We start from the raw sequence: 19505 nt of genomic DNA on the forward strand, positions 1-19505 counted from the left end.
ACACGCAATTTCATCTAACGTTTTTTTAATTTCTCACTTTCACATCACTATCATAGAATCATCACAACATTTGCTACATTTTTTTTTCCTTCTTTCGTCGTTGATTTCTCCGCATAATTACCAAAAAAAACGCCTCTATAATTAAGCAATAAGAACTCCTCAGTGAACATTTTGAAAGAATTTTTTTGGTTAAATTAAGATTGGTTTTTGCATGGCACGGTTATGAACACAAATAATTAGAAGATAAAGATATATACTAAAATGATAATAAAATTCGTATTAAACTATTTACAGACATTATTTTAATATATTATCTTAATTTTTTTACTAAATTACCAACAAACGCTATAGCTCCACATTATTATTTAAAAAAAACAGTTAATAAAATAGTACAAAGGGAAGTACTCTTGATGTAACACAATGTACCGGCACAAAAATAAATCTAAAACTGAAGTTAATAATTCTATTTCGTGTAATCACCATCAGTTCTCCATACAGGTAAACACAACAGAAAATTAAGATATGGACATAATCTGATCTGAAAATAAATCACATATTCTGTCATATATCTTCATATATATATATGGACATAATAGAAAAACAGAAAAAAAAAAGAAGAAAAAGAGAGCAGCAAACAAGAGGTCATCCCTAAACAATACATCAATCTTAATTCGAATCCCCTATTTTCTTTTTCTTAAGACTATTTCAAACAACAAAGTGAAAGTCTTATGACAATTCTTTTCTTTTGTCAGCAATCTTCACTAATTGATCATAATTATATTCTCAATAGAAAAATACTAAGTTCAGGTCCCCCATTACCATCAGGATTCAACATGTAAAACGCCTCCGAGTCACGGCTCCCCACGACTCGCTCAAACCTCGCCCTCATGTACATCAACTCACCCTCCGACCCACCGCCGGCGGCGGCGGAGGCCGCCTTTCCGTCCTCCAGGAGAGGGATGACCCCGGCACCGACGGACACGCTCTGAATGGTGCTCAGCACGTGCCAGTCGAGGTCCCCGCACGTACGGGACACGGCATAGCCACAGTTCCTCCCGTTGCAATACATGGTCCACGAAGGCTCCTGAAAGAGCTTGCACTGCTGCTGTCTGCCACTATTGCTACGCATTGTACGCGTAATAGTGGAGGCAGACAGTTTCTGGCTCTCAAGCGCGATGCGCACGAGGCCAGAGGACATCTCCTTGACGAGCGAGGAGGTGGACATGGCGAGCTCGAGTAGGAGGACGGGATCGGCGCGGGGGTGGAGCTGCACGGCGAAAGAGATGTGTCCACGGCGGTGCCCGAAGAGGGTTCCGGTGACTTTTCGGCCAAGGGAAGGAGTCACGGAGAGCTGCGATGGAATCGTGAGCCACTTGCATGTTGGGATCATTGTTGGGAACGTGAAGATGTTCAAGAACGAGCGTATGAGTGAAGATATCTTGTTTTGTTGCGTTAGCTTTGGTGTGTGTTGTTGCTGTTGGTACAAGTTTGAGACCGAAGGCGAGGATCCTCGCCGCACGAGGAGATTGTCGGAGACATCATCGGATTCGAAGGAGCGGAAGTGATGGGTTAGGTTTGAAGGGAGGATTCTTCGGCTGTTTCTTGTTGTGACGGTGCATGCACTTGAGCTTCTTTGAAATATTTTTTGTTTTTGTTGTTCTTTCATGTTGTGATGAAATTAATTAACACAAGGAAGGTTGAAGAATGGGAGAAAGAGAGAGTGATGGGGTTGTGTTTTTTTTTTTTTGTTGGAGTGAATGAGGGAGATTGTGAATCAAGGTTGGAATAGAAACATGAAGAGAGAGAGAGAAAGGGGACCGACAAAGGTGATTATGGTGTTGGGAGAGGGGAGGAATATAAAGGGAGGGTGTGGAGGGTTGTGGGTTGTGATGATGATAATTTGTTGGACTTTTGTATTGGAAATGGTCCTACAAGCTACAATGCTAACAAGTAACAACAACCATCATCTTGTGTTTTCATTTTACTGCTTCTTCATTCACCCCGAGGCTCGACTCATTTGACTTCATTGCATCTCATTCTCACCCTCCCCCTCTATCGGTGGGTCCACCTTGCCTAGTTTCTGACACATGTTATAATTTATGGAAGTAGTACATTAGTAATCTGTACATTTTGTTTTTACTTTTTACAAATTAGGTAATAGGCAGTAGGAAGAAACGAGAGAAAATGGTAAATGTCATGGCAAGGATGATAATTAAATCTATAATGTTGCCTTGACTTGATTTTGATAGAGAAAAACTATTTTTAACGGATATATTTGATTTTTTATTAGGATCTTAATGTCTAATAAAGGAATTAAAAACATAAAGTTTTCAAAATAATAATTATAAAAAATCCCAAAAAAAAAATCATGAGAAATACATTTTGTGTTCCAATAAAAAAAAACCTTATTCTATTAGTTTCTTAACTCTGTACAGTAAGAGCATTGATTAACATTTTTTATTTAACGTGTAAAAGCTAGAGATCGGGGTGGTGTAACGCATGCCTCTCTATAATGTGAGAGATATTTAATTAGTAATTGTGAGACTTGTCAAATTTTATAACTATTAAAAAAATTCAACTATAAAAAAAGTATGTTTTTAGAAAAAAAAATCATCATCGATCATTTTACTTAATTCGTATAATTGTTCCTTTTTAATTAGTTAAGAGAAAGCCTATATTTTTTTACCTGAAACTTTTTTATAATCTTTTTAATAGCTTATACCGCAAATATGTAAGTTAAGAAAAAATAAAAATACTAAAGTTATTATTATATGAAATATTATAAAATAATTAAAAATATTTAACATATATATATATATATATATATATATTATTTATGATAAAGTAAAAGTCGTTTATAAAAATACTTTTACATTAATTGTCAAACCTTTAGATCTACAAGTAACAAGATGATGCTGAATGGAGAAAAATATACAATTAGTAGGGGGGATATGGATTGATAAGATCTCCTATATGAGCTGGTTTTCATCCCAAGTTAATATTCAATTCGCTAGGTCATTCAAGTTTCGTTTATTTCTATGATTTTATGTTGACCGTTAGATTAAAATCATGAAGAGATATGATCATTATGGTTGAAACATGCGTGATATGGGGACCTTCTGATGAAGTCCAAAAGTAAATAAATAAAAACTAAGAAAGCTGAGACACATTCGTGAGACATGCATATTGATTTGATGTCTATTATATATCTGCAAACACGCCCAAGCAAGGACCCGGGAACAGTTAGCAAATATCCCAAACAAACCATAACCTTTGATTAAGAAGGGATTTTATCTATTAATGAATTACTTTTATGGCACAGCTTCTAATCCAATAATAAGCTATTATGCTATCTATAAACATTTGAGTACCTACATGCACATTCGTGTGAGCTAACAACTACCCAGATCTCAAAACTTGATTCATCTTTAGTTGCACATAGAATATTAATGACACACACAAGCAGTGCACTATTTAATAATCCTTTATTCTTCATGCAATGATATTTAATTTGTACGTTTTTCTTATTACAATATATATAGACTAAAAAAGGGTAGTGCATTATAAGGCTAAAATCTTTTATATTTATAATAACATGTAGAGGTATAGCTTAACGAGCGACTTAACTTTGGCAAATGTATGTCTATGTGACTATGTCTATATAAGAAAAAAATCATATACTCCCCTATCTCGATCAGTTGTCACTTTTAGAATACTTTTCTGTCTTAATTTATTTGCAACTTAATAATAAATAATTTTTTCAATAATACTTTATTTAGTGATATTTTAATTTATAAAATATTAATTATTTATTATTTTATATTAACTGCTCCTACAATAAATAACAATATTTTAATCATATTGTTATTTTATCGTGAAATTCATATAATTAAATTTTTTTTGAAAGGCAAACAAAGTGTAACGTATATACATATTAATATGATAATTAATTATTTTTATTTTTAATATGTATTATCTGAAATGACAAATAAAATGGGTCGTGGAAATAAGCAACATCATATGGTCTACTCTTTTTTTAAGTTCACACCATTATCACTTGACATTTTATAACTTTGCAAGACACACAGGACTTGGAAAACAATGCGCGTATAATAGATTAGGTTGCTACAAGACTAGCTAGTCTGTATTACCACATTATTATATAACAAATTATTGATTTACAAATAATTTTTTTTATAAGAGATCACAAGTATTTTTTAATATTGTGAGTGAGAGATTAATTTTATTCATAATTCATGATTGTTATTAAAAAAAAAGTTTCACACATAAAAAATTAAACATAAATTCTTTTGATAAATAAATTATTTTTTCACGTATAAATGTAACACTCTGTTATACCATACTGCGTTTCAACAGTATGAATTATTTATTTAAAAAAATGGGATATATTAATATGTGGTTACTTTAGGACATGACTATTGATAAAGCCATATGACAAATGTATATGAAATGGAGGCGCGTGCTGCTGCCACCCTAGAAAGTGGGGAATATATGACAAAGTTGCATGACAGAGGGTGAAGAGCATGATAAGGGGAGGTCAATGGAGAATTATGCTGTTTGAGAAGCCACTTTGTCCCCATCCTTTTGGAAACCAAAATTAAACTATAAAAAACAAATTAATTAACACTTCAATTAATCATGTGTCTGAGTTAAATAGTTTAATACCACAACTAATTTCCCATCGTCATCAATAGCCCCATATAAAGGAATTTTAATTAATAGTTATCATTTTGGACGGTTCCAAACCCAGGATTTTGCTCCAAAAGATTAATTGGATTGGTTAACTAACCATTTAAATATAACCAATGACGGGAATATGGTTAGGTCATTTGATTTTGATCCATGGGCGCAGAACCGGCATCACCAAGTTAGAAGATCCCACTTTCTTTTTAACATGAACAAAAATGGTATATACGTCTTTCATTTTTTATTTGCATCATCATCAATATCAATTATAATTTTTCCTCAACTCGATAAGAGCAGGTTAGATGAATATAAATGTTTGGTGTCAAAAGAAAGTTAAAAAAAAATAAAATTGAAACTTCATAAAAGGACCCACCATTAATTTATGTGTGGTTATTATGAACCCCGCCCAATGCTTCGAAATTGTTTCTGGAATGACTTTTCACTTTTGTTTAGGGTCTTATATATTTTACGAAGAAGTGCCCCAAAAGGGGAAAAAACAAGATAAAAAAGTTTATCTCCTTTTATAATACCTTTAGACTTAATTTTATCCATAAGAATGATTATATACATATAACTTATATAACTGTTCAAGTTATGTTAAGGTTTCTCTTTATTTTAGACGTTTCTCTCTTGAGTGAGATGTGTAATATCATGATGAATTGCACCAAAAAAATGAGGGATCTAGAGGTCCTATAGGTATGTGAATGTATAATAAAAGATGACTTAAAAGAATTAATTGATATTACTTATTCTAACAAGATGCATCTACTTTTCAGTAGCCCATCATTTAAGAATTCTATAATTAAGCGTGATTGACTTTGACCAATTATGGGATGTGTTACCTTTTGGGAAATTTCCCACAAAGCATGTGAGTGAGGAAAAAACACGCTGAAAAGTCTCGTATTGGTTTGTAGGAACAGTCATTGATACTGGGAGTAGTCGAGAGCGATGTCAGAGCTGGTTGTCGATGTCTCAGATAGGGCTACCTACGAAGGGTTTTGATCAATAAGGAGTTAAGTGAAGTGTCGTAGTGTGAGACTCGTTGAGAAGTCAACAATCAGAGATGTTACAAATGATATTATAGCAAACCTCTCTTCCAGTACGGTGCAATTGAAGGATGAATTAGGCGAAAGCCAGTGGCATGTAAACCCTGGCGAATCACACCAGAATGAGAGGGATCTAGAGGTTGTACAAGTATGAGACTATATAGTTGAGGGTGACTTAAAAGAATTAGTTGGTACTACCTATACCAACAAGATGCATATATTTTTTGGTAGCCCATCACTTAAGAACTTCATTGTTAAGCGTGCTTGACTTGGAGCAATTATGAGATGGGTGACCTTTTGGAAAGTTTCCTAGAAATTAAGGGAGTGAGGATAAAGCACATTGAAAAGTCTCGTGTTGGTTTATAGAAAGAGTCATTGATCATAAGAGCAATCAAACAATGTCAGAGTTGGTTGTTGATGTCTCGAAAAGGGCTACCTATAGAGAATTTTAATCGGTGGATGATTTTGACCAACGAGGAGTTGAGTGAAATGTCATGGTGTGAGAGTGATGTAAGCTCCATTGGAGCTTGTAGGCTTAGGATCTTCTTCATCAATGGATTCCTTTGCTTCTTGGAAGATGAATGCCAATGGAATGGAGAAGGAAGAGAGAGAGAGGAGACGTCACGTCAAGGAGAAGATGAGTCTAGAAGAAGCTCACCACCATAGGAGGCCATGGATAAGAGCTTGGAGGAAGAAGGAGATGAATGAAGGGAGAGGAAGAGAATAACAAAAAATTTTGTGCTCTAAAAGAGCTCTGAAATCTGAAGTTTAATTTTCAAATGATCAAAGTTGAAAAAATGCACACACATGACCTCTATTTATAGCCTAAGTGTCACACAAAATTGGAGGGAAAATTGAATTTCAATTCAAATTTCACTTGAATTTGAAATTGAATTTGTGGAGCCAAACTTTGGAGCCAAAATTTCACTAATTATGATTAGTGAATTTTAGTTATGGTTCAGCCCACTAATCCAAGATCAATTCCAAGATTCTCCACTAAGTGTGCTTTGGTGTCATGAGGCATGTAAAACATGAATGACAAGCACAAAGTGTGACTATATGATGTGGCAATGGGGTGTAGTAAGCTAATGCTCACCTCCCCCTCTAAAATTTAATTGGATTGGGCTTCTACCAATTCAATTAAATTTATTTCCAACCACACACATCAAATATTCACTTAGTGCATGTGAAATTACAAAACTACCCCTAATACAAAAACTAGTCTAGGTGCCCTAAAATACAAGGGCTAAAAAATCCTATATTTCTAGGGTACCCTACCTACATTATGGAGCCCTAAATATAAGGACCAAATATAATGACATCCTAGTCTAATATGTACAAAGATAATTGGACCCAACCTTGGCCCATGGGCTCAGAAATCTACCTTGAGGTTCATGAAAATCCTAGGGCCTTCTTCAATAGCTCTAGCCCAATCCTCTTAGAGCCTCTTGCTCATAGCTCTAGTGACTGGTCCCTTCCTAGGGAGGATTGCATTAGAGAGCCATCAAGAAATGAACAACTAGGGTTTTTTGTAACACCCTTCTACCCCAAGACACATACACATATAGTATTTTTAAACTATGTTTGCTGTAGAATTTACTTAAAAAGGATGTATCAACTATCCAAAAACTTTTCATGGTAAAAGAGAATTACATGACTATGTTCATAAATTTAATAAAATAGTTCAATAAAAAACATAATTTATAATTAAATTAATCTTGGCACTCCAATGGGAAAAGGAATTGTACTAAATAAAATATAAGGAAAAGCTACTTATGAATTGAAAACTAAATAAATTTCTAAAATCCATGCCCAATCTTATATGGTCTCAGAGCACCCATAACCATAAAATTAAAAGACAATTATGTAAAGGCTTAAGCCTTTTCTCCATCAACATCATTATAACCTTGCATAGATTCATCTGCAAGGGTGATATTCAGTTCAAACACAAATAAGACAAACATATGGAGAGTGAGATACATCTCACAATACATTTAAAACTTTAAGGAAACCATAAAGAAATAAGATACATTTACAAACAATTAAGTTCAACAAATAGGCATCATATAAATCAAATGTTCATACAGTGAATGTAGCCATTAGACTCGTAAACTTGTATGCATATGGTGCCATTTTGAAAAACACAGTGAATGTAGCCCAGGAGTCCATGCAGTCGATGAAATGTCACACAATGGGAAACTCGACACTAGCACTTTCTCCGAGATGGAACTTCCGATGACATGTTAGGGTGTTCCAGCCTTGCAAGAATACTCCAACACATGTGATTAGCAGGAGCTTAAAGGAGATTCCAAACCTTGCGCCTCACGTTCAAAGTCGTATGTCAACTCATTTATGATCTCTTTGGTTAGGTTCATAAACATCATTCACTTTAAAACACATATGCACAACATGATGCATGATTCACAAACAATATGCACATGATTTATTTTCAAAATACCTTGGAGATTCTTATCTTGTGGGGATTAGGTTCTCTTAACATTTTTTCACAATACATACACATACCATGACATATTATTTTCACATATACTCGCACTACTAGAAAAATGTCTATTACATAGGGAATTTCCTACAGATTTTGCAAAAAAGCCCGTAGGAAATGTGTTTCATGCGAATCCATATATGTTGGAAATTCAAATGTTGATAATGAGTTGCAGTCATTTTAAAATCAGCAGGAAGTTTCATGTAGGAAAATCTATAGGAAATTCCACAAGAAAAGTTCTTGCAGCTTTTTAAATCCATAGGTAATTTTCATTTCTTGCAGATTTTTCCATAGGAAACTTTCTTGTTAATTTTAAATCCGCAGGTAATTTTCCTACGGTGGAAAATCTACAAGAAAATTGCCTATGGATTTAAAATATATTTATTTTTTTGAAACATTTCTCAATTTTAAAAAAAATTAATATACTAGTTTTAATTATATGAATTTACTTAGTGAATCTTGAAATTTTTATTCAATTTAAAAATAAATAATAATTATAATAACAATAATAGTAAATGTTTATTTGATAAAAGTGATTGGAACCAAAGTAAAAATAGCATAAGCATATGTTATTGATACCAAATCCAAAGCACTGGAGAAAAAGTTTAAGTTTAAATATAAATTTAACCTGATCATTATTCTCCTTTGGCTGAGGGCTTAGAGCTTTATTCATAGTAGAAAACTAACTACTTCCTTTCCTCCCCATTTTCTTTGCATTCCTCACTTTGATCCCTTTATACATAAAATATGTAAATTTCAAGATATCATACCTCACAGTGCAAAAAAAATTATGGATTCATCTTCCATTTTAATAGAAATCCAATGGCATTAGCTTACATTACTAAAGGCTATTATAACTATGAAATTTGATACTGAAAAGTACAAAGTCTCATAAATTATGTAAGCCTCTTAGCTCTTAAGAAAAAAAGAAGGAAATGAGGAATTAGCTTGTGTGTTTTTTTTTTGTCTCATCTTTTGACTGTTTTGGTTTTTGTCTTCTCTACTTCCTCATTAAACTATTTAACTGCTTTCCTTGTCTTAATTGTTGGCTGCATTTACAAAATAAAAGTATAATGAACATTCTATGAAAATAAAAGTATACTACATTTAACTGCTTTTCGTGTCTTCTCTATTTCTACATCACGTACTAATGACTTTTCTTGGTTAAGCACTCAGCAACTAAGAAATGTTTGGAAATTTGAACACTCTAATTTAATGTATAATGATTATTAATGGAATACTATTAAATAGACAAGACTGCTATGATGTATTATTACGAAATTAAATTAAACACTTATATACTATCAAATTTATTTGAACACTAACATGAATAATGATGTGGAAAAGACATTTGATTGTGCTTTATAAGCACCATTAACAATAAGGTAAACAAATGCAATTCCAACTCAAGGAAGTTAATGTTAATCCATTAACAATCAAATTCATGACTTGATTGTGCTTTATAAGCACCATTAACAATAAAGTAAACAAGATCAAGATCATGAACAATATTAATAATTTGTTTTGAACCTAGCACAAGGAAGTTAATTATGAATAACCTTGAACCAACAATTGACAAAATCACTCAACAATAAGGGAGATTGTTTCTAAGGTTGAATATATCACTCTCTTTTTTCTATGATTGGTATATCCTTAATGTTCAACCCCAAAACTCATAAGATCTCATTACATATCATATCTCAGCGCATAAAAAGAAAAAAAATTCAAAACAATAGCCAAATTTATACCACAACTAGCTAAATATCAGATTTGAAAAAAATAATACTGGAACTAATATACCAATCTATGCGTAAACTCAATTCACAAACAACCCACTCATCAACATCACAGAAATGCAAAACACAAATCACATAGACAATCCTTATTCTTCAATAAGCTCTGTGCAAACCAAGCCCTGCATCATAATAAAAGAAAAAGTGAATAATCATTCATTAGTCAAATTCCTCATGTAGACTATAAAGAAACCACAAGCCACCAAACAAAATATCACTATAACAAATGAAGCTTTTTAAGTCGGTTATGTAGCACATTTTATGACGGTTTTGAATTGTCGTAACACATAGCATCGTATAATGTGCCAAACATATACAACGACAATTTTGGAACCGTTTTTATAAATTGGCCTTTCTAAGACGGTTATTGCAAAAACCATCTTAGAATGTGTCGTGTATTAAAGGCGGTTTTTGGTTGTTAATCGTTGTAGTAGGGCAACTTTCTAAGACGGTTACAATAAAAACCGTCTTAAAAAGTTTAACTTTCTACGATGGTTAGTCACAGAACCGTCTTAGAAAGTAAGACATACTAAGACGGTTTTCTCCGTAACCGTCTTAGTATTGCATTTGTGTGTAAGACTTTCTACGAAGGTTATTCTTAGAACCGTCTTAGAAAGTAAGATATACTAAGACGGTTTTTCCAATAACCATCTTAGAATAATTTTTTTTTTTAATTTTTTTGGTGTGGTTTTATTATTTGTAGTTTTTTTTAGGTGGTGTTTTAATTTTTCTAAACATTGATTTGAAGCAAAAGTACTCATCATTTTCAACAATTGTAAAATCATTTACATAATTAATGATAGTCTACAATTTTGCAAAAATTTAAATTACTATACAATATATAACATTGCTAACATTAGTTATTTACATAAATAATGATAGGCTACAATTTTGCCAGAATTTAAATTACAAAATGTAACATTGCTAACATTAGTTGTAAGTTGTCCATAAATTACAAACTTTCACAACACAACTTTCATAAAGCACATGAATGGAGTATTTATTTGACCTCTTCATCAGCTCAAAAACCTCCCATGTAATGTTTGGAATCTGTATGTCTTGTGCCTCCTTCTCCTGTCATACAATAAATTACTTGCATATAAGACATGAAATATATTATAGTGCAAAATATGAAATAAATTTTAAAACCTCCTATTGTTTGAAAGGAAAAGAAAACAACAGAAATAACTGAATTTGTGTGTCAGTTACACAGCAGAGAGTATTATCAGCAAAGTATGAAAATACCTGGTATGAAAATACCAGGTTATCTGCAAAATGTCAACTAAAACTACAACACTGCATTGTATGAAAATACCTTGCTCAACGCCTTGGTAATCGTGATGGATTTTCCAATGTCAAATTTTTGGTATGTTCTAATTTTGGTGTTTAACTATTTTGCTTGTGTATATCATAGTAGGGGTTGGGCTTTATCAACTAAGCTAAGTGCATGTGAACTATGAACCTGGTGGAATAAGGGATAACATGCATGGAAGCTTCATGTTACAAAAATTAGAGAAAAAATGGAGGAATATTTAATAAATGGAAGAGGGACAATAATAGGAGAAATTCAGAAATGTCAGGTTTTGTTTGTCAACTTAATCGGGGCATGTACACAGACTTGAGTACAAAACACATACAGTAAATAACAAATTTTCATTTAACTAAACTTAGAGAAAATAAAAGAGAAAGTGTTGTAGGACTTACCTGAAATGTTGTTTCCTAACTGCTATGCTCAAAATTACCCTTGGCCAAATGTGACATAAATGCATTTTGTGATTTTGTGAACTGCTAAATAAGAGAATGAGATAAAACAAATGAAAAACTAAGAATTTTGTGATTAGTATTTACTGTAGAGAGGAAAGATTTAATAAAGTGAATATTCAATGAACAAAATTATCTATTTATAAGATTCCTAACAAATCAGGTTGATTTGGAACTATTCTATAGTAAAATGAAGTAATTAGCAGAGATTGCTAACAAACATTTTGATGATAACAACCAAATATAACAACAACAACTGAACTAAGTACATGCTTTATTAACTTGGCTACTAGCTGGCCTAGTAGCCAAGTTAATAAATATAATAAATGACTTGCCTTTGTATCCTCAAATACGCTTTCTTGAGTTGCATAAACATAAAAAACTTGGTCATATATGTACTGCTTTAGTTTATCATCTTTCCATGGGTATTCAACTGTAAACTCATCAGTGGTAGTAAGAAATTCTCTTCATGATTTCTCAACAATCTCTTTTTCACTAAGAGGCCTTAGTCGATAGTAAACTCTAATCTTGTCCTTCATGTCTGAAACAAAACTAAGTTCCAAGGTAGAATATGTAATCAATTATGTATGTATGTCAACACATACACATAAACTTGTTCTTCCTTATAAAGTGTTTCCATTTCTGATAATTGAGCCCCTTGCATTTTCAGTATGGCATCTGTTTGTTCATTTTTTCTATCGATATCCTAAATCATAATGCATGTTCATATGTTTTCCATTTCTGGTAACAGAGACTGTTTTATACAAAGATGCAGATGTATCTAAAAGATCATTCAAAGCCAAGTTATGAGATAGATATGCCTTTTCTAGAAATACAAAATAATTCTCAGAATTCTATCCCCCATCATTTTGGTTTAAGTAATATTGTCACATGCTAAATCAAAAGGGACAAAAAAATATGGCATAAATTAAAGCTGACAACTATAAGAATTCCAAGTCAAGTACAAATCCATTCTTTTTAGTACTATGTCAAAACATAGAAAAAGTAAAAGCAATGGAGCAAATACCTACCTGATCAAAATTATTGGACCCAGATGGTGCTGCTGCAAAGGAAGCTGTTGCAACTGAGAAGAAATATAAAGATATCATGGGTACAAGGTAGTGATAAAGCATTAGTGCAAGCTCTTCAAGACCACCAATGTTATGTTTCTTTCAACATACTTTTGGGGAAATAATCAATTTTTAAAAGCTCTCTCAAGAAGCTAGCAAGAAAAATAATTATTTCTCCAAAATAAACTAATCCAGACAATAACTCATTTTAACAATAAACTCCCAAATGCTTGCCAATGATAATTCATCAAATGTCAATTATAGTCAAGCCGTTGATTTCATAAGTATATTGGAGCAAAGAATGACTAGAGTGTTACATCTTGACCATAAACCATGCCACATGGCAATCACATACTACTCAAGATACATATAAATGAAAAGAATTGTTAGTATGAGCTACATCAATGAATGGCCAACTTTTCCCACTAAAGGATGTAGGCAAATTATTCTTATTAATGGATCTTAGATTCAGTTTAAAAAACCTTCCAAATTTATGCATGAAACAGTGTGTATGTAATTTCTCATATTTTGGAGTTCTGTTAGGTAGTCTACTGGGAACTAACATGTAATGGAATTCATCTTTCTTCTAGGGTGTTTGGTAGAGAGAAATAATAGACAAATTTTGTAATCTATTTGTAGGACTCATATTTTTTTATTTTATTTTAATTCAAAATTTTATTTTTGATTTTTTTAGTGCCCTTGGTAGTGGCTTTCAAGACTTTTTACTTGATTTTTGTGTAGTAGTGCCATCTACACGTACAACCAGAGGGAGCGTCCTTTTGGATAATTTTAAAGCTAGGGTTACCCGTGTAACAATTGATACTAGGGTAAATAGTCATTTTGGTCCCTGAAAGTGTAACTCGTTGTCAATTTAGTCCCTGAATCGAGATAAATTGCAAAATAGTCCCTGAAAGTGCAATCTGTTAGTCACGTTAGTCCCTGCTGTGAATGGAGTAGTTAACGTCGTCAGTTTTCGCTAATGTTGCACGTTTAGTGCCACACAGACATGCCACGTAATGAGGGACCAAAGTGACATTAAATATTTATTTATTTAAATAATGTTTTTTTAATTAAAAAACAATCAAAAGTCACGTTTTAGGTTTTTTTATCAAAAACTTTTCAACTCTCTCAGTAAACAACAAAAACACTCCCACTCTCTCACCTTTTCAACTGTCAGGGACCACAACCCATTTCAACTCTCTGTAGAAGACAAAACCACCATCAACCCTCAACCATCAACCTTCTTCTTCCTCGACTATCATCATCCATCATCGTTGATCACTTCTCGTCATCGTTCGTTCTTCATCGTTCGTCCTCGGCTTCCATTGTTGATCGTTCGAAAACGAGGTTTAAGGTATGTTGCGCCTTCTCTGTTTCTGAAAATTTCCATAATCTTCATCGTTTTTTCTTCTCCATTTTCATCGTTGAGCTTCATTGTTGATTGTTTTTTCTTCCATTCTGATTTTTCTTCTACAGTTTCATAGTTCTAAGGTTTACAGAAATACCCATTTCAAATATAGATGCAAGTTAATCTTTTAGCACTTCATTGTTGTTAGTTTCGTATTGCATTGATATTGGAACTTTATTAGTTGGTTTGATTCTATTTATGTTTCAGATAGGATTTTAGGGTTACAAATTAGGGAAAATTTGGGGCTTTTATCATTTGGAGCCTTTCATTGTTGTTATTTATGTTTCACTGATATGTTCATTAGAAATATGAATAGTTGCATGCATTGCCTTGAAGAAAAGTGTTGTTCTCTGTTTTAGTTAAGCTTGTATTACTTGGTTTAATTTTCTTCTTCTACTGAGACAATGGGTTATATGAAGCTGAATATTAGATTTAAAAGTTATTATGGAATTGTTAATGCTTGTGATTTTGACTTATAGTTACTGCATATATGTGTTTATGTTATTGTAGAATGGTTGATATTGAAGTTCAAACTCAATCACAAGTGATACAAGCTGATAGTGAGGGTGAGGCTGAACAATGAAAACAATGCATTGAGTGTTAAGTCTGCACAAATACCCTTAATGGTAGCCTTTCATTTTGTATACAGGAACTTGCCTACCCTTAATGCATTGCTTATTTTTACCTGTTCAGAGAATAGAACTTGTTTAATATTCTGTTTTTGACACATAAAAGATTCTGCCCTTCCCTTGTTTTTGACATTAGGTATGCCATGTGAACATGCCATTGCATGCATTGCACATCAGGTAAGAAAACTTGAGGATTTTTGTCATGGGTGGCTGACAATGGGATCATACAATGCCACATATGAGCATTTCATCAAACCAACACAAGGTGAGGAATATTGAGAACCAACTTCATATGATAGACCAACACCTGCACCAATTAAGAGGCGCCCAGGGAGACCTAAGAAACAGAGAAGGAAGGACACTACTGAGAACCCTTCACAAGCTACAAAGTTAAAGAGATCATACCCAATCATAACTTGCCAGAGATGTGGTCATCAAGGTCACAACACAAATGGATGTTGCTATCCAGGTGTTTCACGCAGACCACCCAATTGGATTCCACCACCACCCGATGAGGATGTTACACCACTTATGGTTTCGTGTCCCATGCCAAGTAGTCAGCTTGTGATGATGACATTCATGCCAACTCCTAGACTTCCCCCAAGCGGACATGGTCAGAATCAAGGTTGAAGAAATTTGAAGACTAGTTATGAAGTTGTAATAGAGTAATTAGGATATGTTTTGAACCACTTATGCAATTATGCATATCTTTTGAAGACTAGTTATGAAGTTGTAATAGAGTAATTATGATATGTTTTGAACCACTTATGCAATTATGCATATCTTTTGAAGACTAGTTATGAAGTTGTAATAGAGTAATTATGATATGTTTTGAACCACTTATGCAATTATGCATATCTTTTGAACAAATTATGAAGTTGTAATAGAGTAATTAGGATATGTTTTGAACCACTTATGCAATTATGCATATGTTTTGAACAATTTATGTATTGAAATATTCTGGTTAAATTTCTGGTAAAATTTTGGTTAAACTGTAGGGACTATATTTCTTGGTTAAGTTTCTGGTGAGGTTGGTAAAATTCTGGTTAAATTGCAGGGACTATTTTGATTTCACGTGTAACTTTCAGGGACTAAGTTGACAGTAAGTGACAACTTACAGGGACTAAAACAATATAAACGTATATCTTTCAGGGACTAAAATGACAGTTACATACAAACACCACCATTGACAACAATTGGATTAAGAACATTCCATAGACAATTGTTCTAAACATCTTCATTTCAATCCCCATACAATCAAGCTTTGAGTTAACTTGAGCCTTCCACATTGTCTTATCTTCATCTCTTCCAAATTGTCTTCTTTGTTCCATGGAAAATGTCCCAAGTGAATCATCAACTCCAAGTGCTTCAATCAATTGATCAACCCAAATAAAGTACCCACAATATCCAACTTCATCCTGAAAAGCCCCAAATAGAAACCCTAAATCAAAACCCCCAATGTGAAATCAAAACCCTAAATCAATAAATGTGAAATAGACATACCTTATTAATTGAACAAGTGAAAAACGCCCTTCATCTGTTAATATTTGTTCCAGCAACACGCCTAACAACCCTTCTACCACAACCACAAAAAAGAACAACTTGTGATGAAACTCTTGTTCGAGATGATGATGCATTGCTCCTCTGCGACATTGTTGATAGTAAGAGAGAACGAAATGGTGCGATTTTTGAGGTCTATTGAGATGATTAGAAGTGCAAATATGGAGGAGGAGGAGAAGAGGGCATAGGTTCTGTTTAAGGGTTATGTTAAAGAAGAAGAAGAAGAGGAGGAGGATATATGAGGGTTTTTTACTTTCGTTTTGGTCCCTCATTTCATTAAAATAAACGAAATTAGAAATAAAAAATCCACATAATCATGTCTGTGTGGCACTTAACGAGCCACATCAGCGATAACTGACGGCGTTAACTACTCCATTCACGGCAGGGACTAACGTGACTAACAGATTGCACTTTCAGGGACTATTTTGTAATTTATCTCGATTCAGGGACCAAATTGACAACGAGTTACACTTTCAGGGACCAAAATGACTATTTACCCTTGATACAAAAAAGACATGAAGCATTGATAAAAGAAAACATGGGAAATATAAAAATATATTTCAAAGACTTCTGATTTGATAGTCATCCCAATAATAGGAGATACCAAAAAGCCTTTGATCCATCTAAAGCTACTAAACTAAAAAAAAGACATTAAACCTGCAGATACAAAACTACTAGGAAATATTTGATTTACAAGAATACCTTTGACTGGTGAAGCTCAGGAGTACTTTTCAACACACTCCAATAATCACTAAGCTTCTCTTCTTCTCCCTCTTCCTCTCTGTCAACATCACTATCCTCTTCATCCTGTTTAATAAAGGGAGAAATAAGGGGAGGGGGGATGTTACTTACAACCTATCATTCAGGAATAGAACTCACTGGACAACCATTGTAAACGAAATACTATAAAATGGATAATAAAAGCTCACATCATTTTCTCCAATGTCAACAGCTTTGGCCCTAGCTTCATCCATCTCCGTCGACTGCCATAGTGCAAAATAAAGGGTATCAGACTATATAATAGAATGATAGGTCAAAGGTAGTATTTGAATGAAGGATGAGTATACAAAGAAGAAATTAATTGTTTAAGAGGTTCATTATCTGAAGCTCTTTATAACTTGACACTTTGAGTAAAGTATGAAACTCAAGGGAGAAAACCAACACAATACTAAGTAATTACATAAGAATTCTATTGTCAATGAATTATAAATCCATGTACAACTTTTGAAAAATTTCAAAAAGGTCACACATCTATGATCTATCCAGTTATAAATAAGATATAAGGATCAGATGATAGGTTGGCATGAGAGAGAAAACATACTCTTATTAAATATTTACTTTCAAAAGGCTCTTTCCCCTTTTATGGCTCAAGTTTAACAAATATAATCAAAGAAAAAAGAGACAATTTTCTTATTTGGATTTCTAGCTTTCTCTACCATTTTTTTATTTCCATCCAGATTCCAATTAGTACTCTAGTCAACCTGATGGAAGTGGCAAGCAGAAAACCTAATGAAAGTCAATTTACATACAAAACTATATTTCATGAGTTTCTTTCCCCTTGTATTGTGTTGATAGAGACCATTCTTTATAAGTGGTGAGACTTTAAGGTTACCAATAAAATGACAATTTCCATCCCATTAGGCAAAATTGGTATATTGGATTGGCAAAAAGACAAGTAAATGTCTAAATGACACTCCTTGGTGCTTCCAACTCAAACCATGTCATTATTTATAAACTGAAATTTGGTCTGAAGCTTTGCTTATTTGACTATGTGCACTAAACTTAGTTCGAAACAGCCAACTAAAATTCCCATGCTTGGGTCTATAGAAACTCTAACCTCTTGCCCCTCAACAACATTAGTTGAGAGTAGAGAGCCAACTTTCAATTTTCTTTTTATTTTAATCTCTCTGTTAAGTTTTTTTTTTATTTCAAATTAGTTAGTTATCTCACAAGTGAAAAAAGGAAGAAAAAAAACATGGGATTGCATTTTACAAGCTTTGATTTAAAAAACAAATTATGTTAATATGTCTTTATCCCAATTGCTCTTTATCAGCTTCAAAGGAATCCGGAAGAGAAGCTAGCAATATAAAAGTAGGCAAAGGAAAGGAAACCAGAAGTTTCACATAAGGCAATGAATGGTTGATGCATGTTAGTTTAAAATATTGTTTATGAAAGACATTATTCCTTTTTTATATATAAGGCTGTCTAGATATCTGGATTGACAACAACAAATTGATAGAACAAAAACATCACTTTTCTTTAAAACCTTTAAGCTATTAAGCCACCCAACTGATAACCTTTAATTAATAAAACAATAGACCTCATCCAAAAAGGCTAGCACCTGTCAAATTATACAAGAGACCTGAACAATGGAAATAAGATGACTGCATTTCACTTTCCAACACCCAAGTTAAGGCAAATCATATAAAACTAAACAATAAATCTCTTCAAGAAAGTAATTCCCTAAATGAAACTCATCTGTTTGCAAAACAATCCACTCAATTAGTATTATAAAGTTCAAACTTCCTTACCTCAATTTGTTCAGTCTTTTCCTTGGCCATAATGTTGTCAAATTCCTCCCTTGAAATAAGTTTTCCTTTCTGGTCATATAAAGAAAAGAAGTTCAGAAATTGTGGCAGAAATAAAATAATCATAACTTTTATTAAGAATTTGATCTTGCCATTATGTAAGTCAGAAAATTGAAAATTTCAACAATCAGTGACAAAGGAGAAAACATCATATATTTGAGAACAAAATTTGGCCACTGTAATGATAAAGTTATGAGGTGGATTAAAATAACCATCCATTACCATATGAATAAGGATAAGAAGTATTCAAGCACATCATTTATAGGCTGGGAAAATTTATCCCCAATTTTTTTTAGTACTCCATCCAGGACATGTGTTAATATCATCCCAAGAGATATTAACTATTACAATTTATGTCCATTTTAACGAAAAAATGAACAATAAGAAAACAAGCAAGAAGAGCTTAGAGTCAATAACCTCCTTCAGATAAGACACCATAAACA

General features: G+C 33.0%; 1 protein-coding gene and 1 long non-coding RNA gene across 2 annotated transcripts; both read right to left on the reverse strand.

The window, feature by feature from the left end:
• Positions 1-559: 559 nt before the first annotated feature.
• LOC100775417 (protein MIZU-KUSSEI 1) lies at positions 560-2117 on the reverse strand. The gene has a single exon (XM_003535821.5). It carries the CDS (start codon positions 1664-1666, stop codon positions 776-778), a length of 891 nt encoding a protein of 296 aa, XP_003535869.1. The 5' UTR covers positions 1667-2117; the 3' UTR covers positions 560-775.
• Positions 2118-17178: 15061 nt separating this feature from the next.
• Positions 17179-19076, reverse strand: LOC102663156 (uncharacterized). The gene is made up of 3 exons (XR_005886799.1): positions 19006-19076; positions 17404-17457; positions 17179-17281 (listed from the first exon to the last, which is right to left on the reverse strand). It is a non-coding gene; the product is annotated as an uncharacterized lncRNA (long non-coding RNA).
• Positions 19077-19505: the final 429 nt, after the last annotated feature.

The sequence above is a fragment of the Glycine max genome, chromosome 10 (assembly GCF_000004515.6).
Source record: "Glycine max cultivar Williams 82 chromosome 10, Glycine_max_v4.0, whole genome shotgun sequence".
NCBI lineage: Eukaryota > Viridiplantae > Streptophyta > Magnoliopsida > Fabales > Fabaceae > Glycine > Glycine max.

Bases quoted from the DNA above. Each gene is read 5' to 3' on its own strand.
- LOC100775417 (XM_003535821.5), bottom strand. From the start codon at position 1,666: ATGAAAGAACAACAAAAACAAAAAATATTTCAAAGAAGCTCAAGTGCA.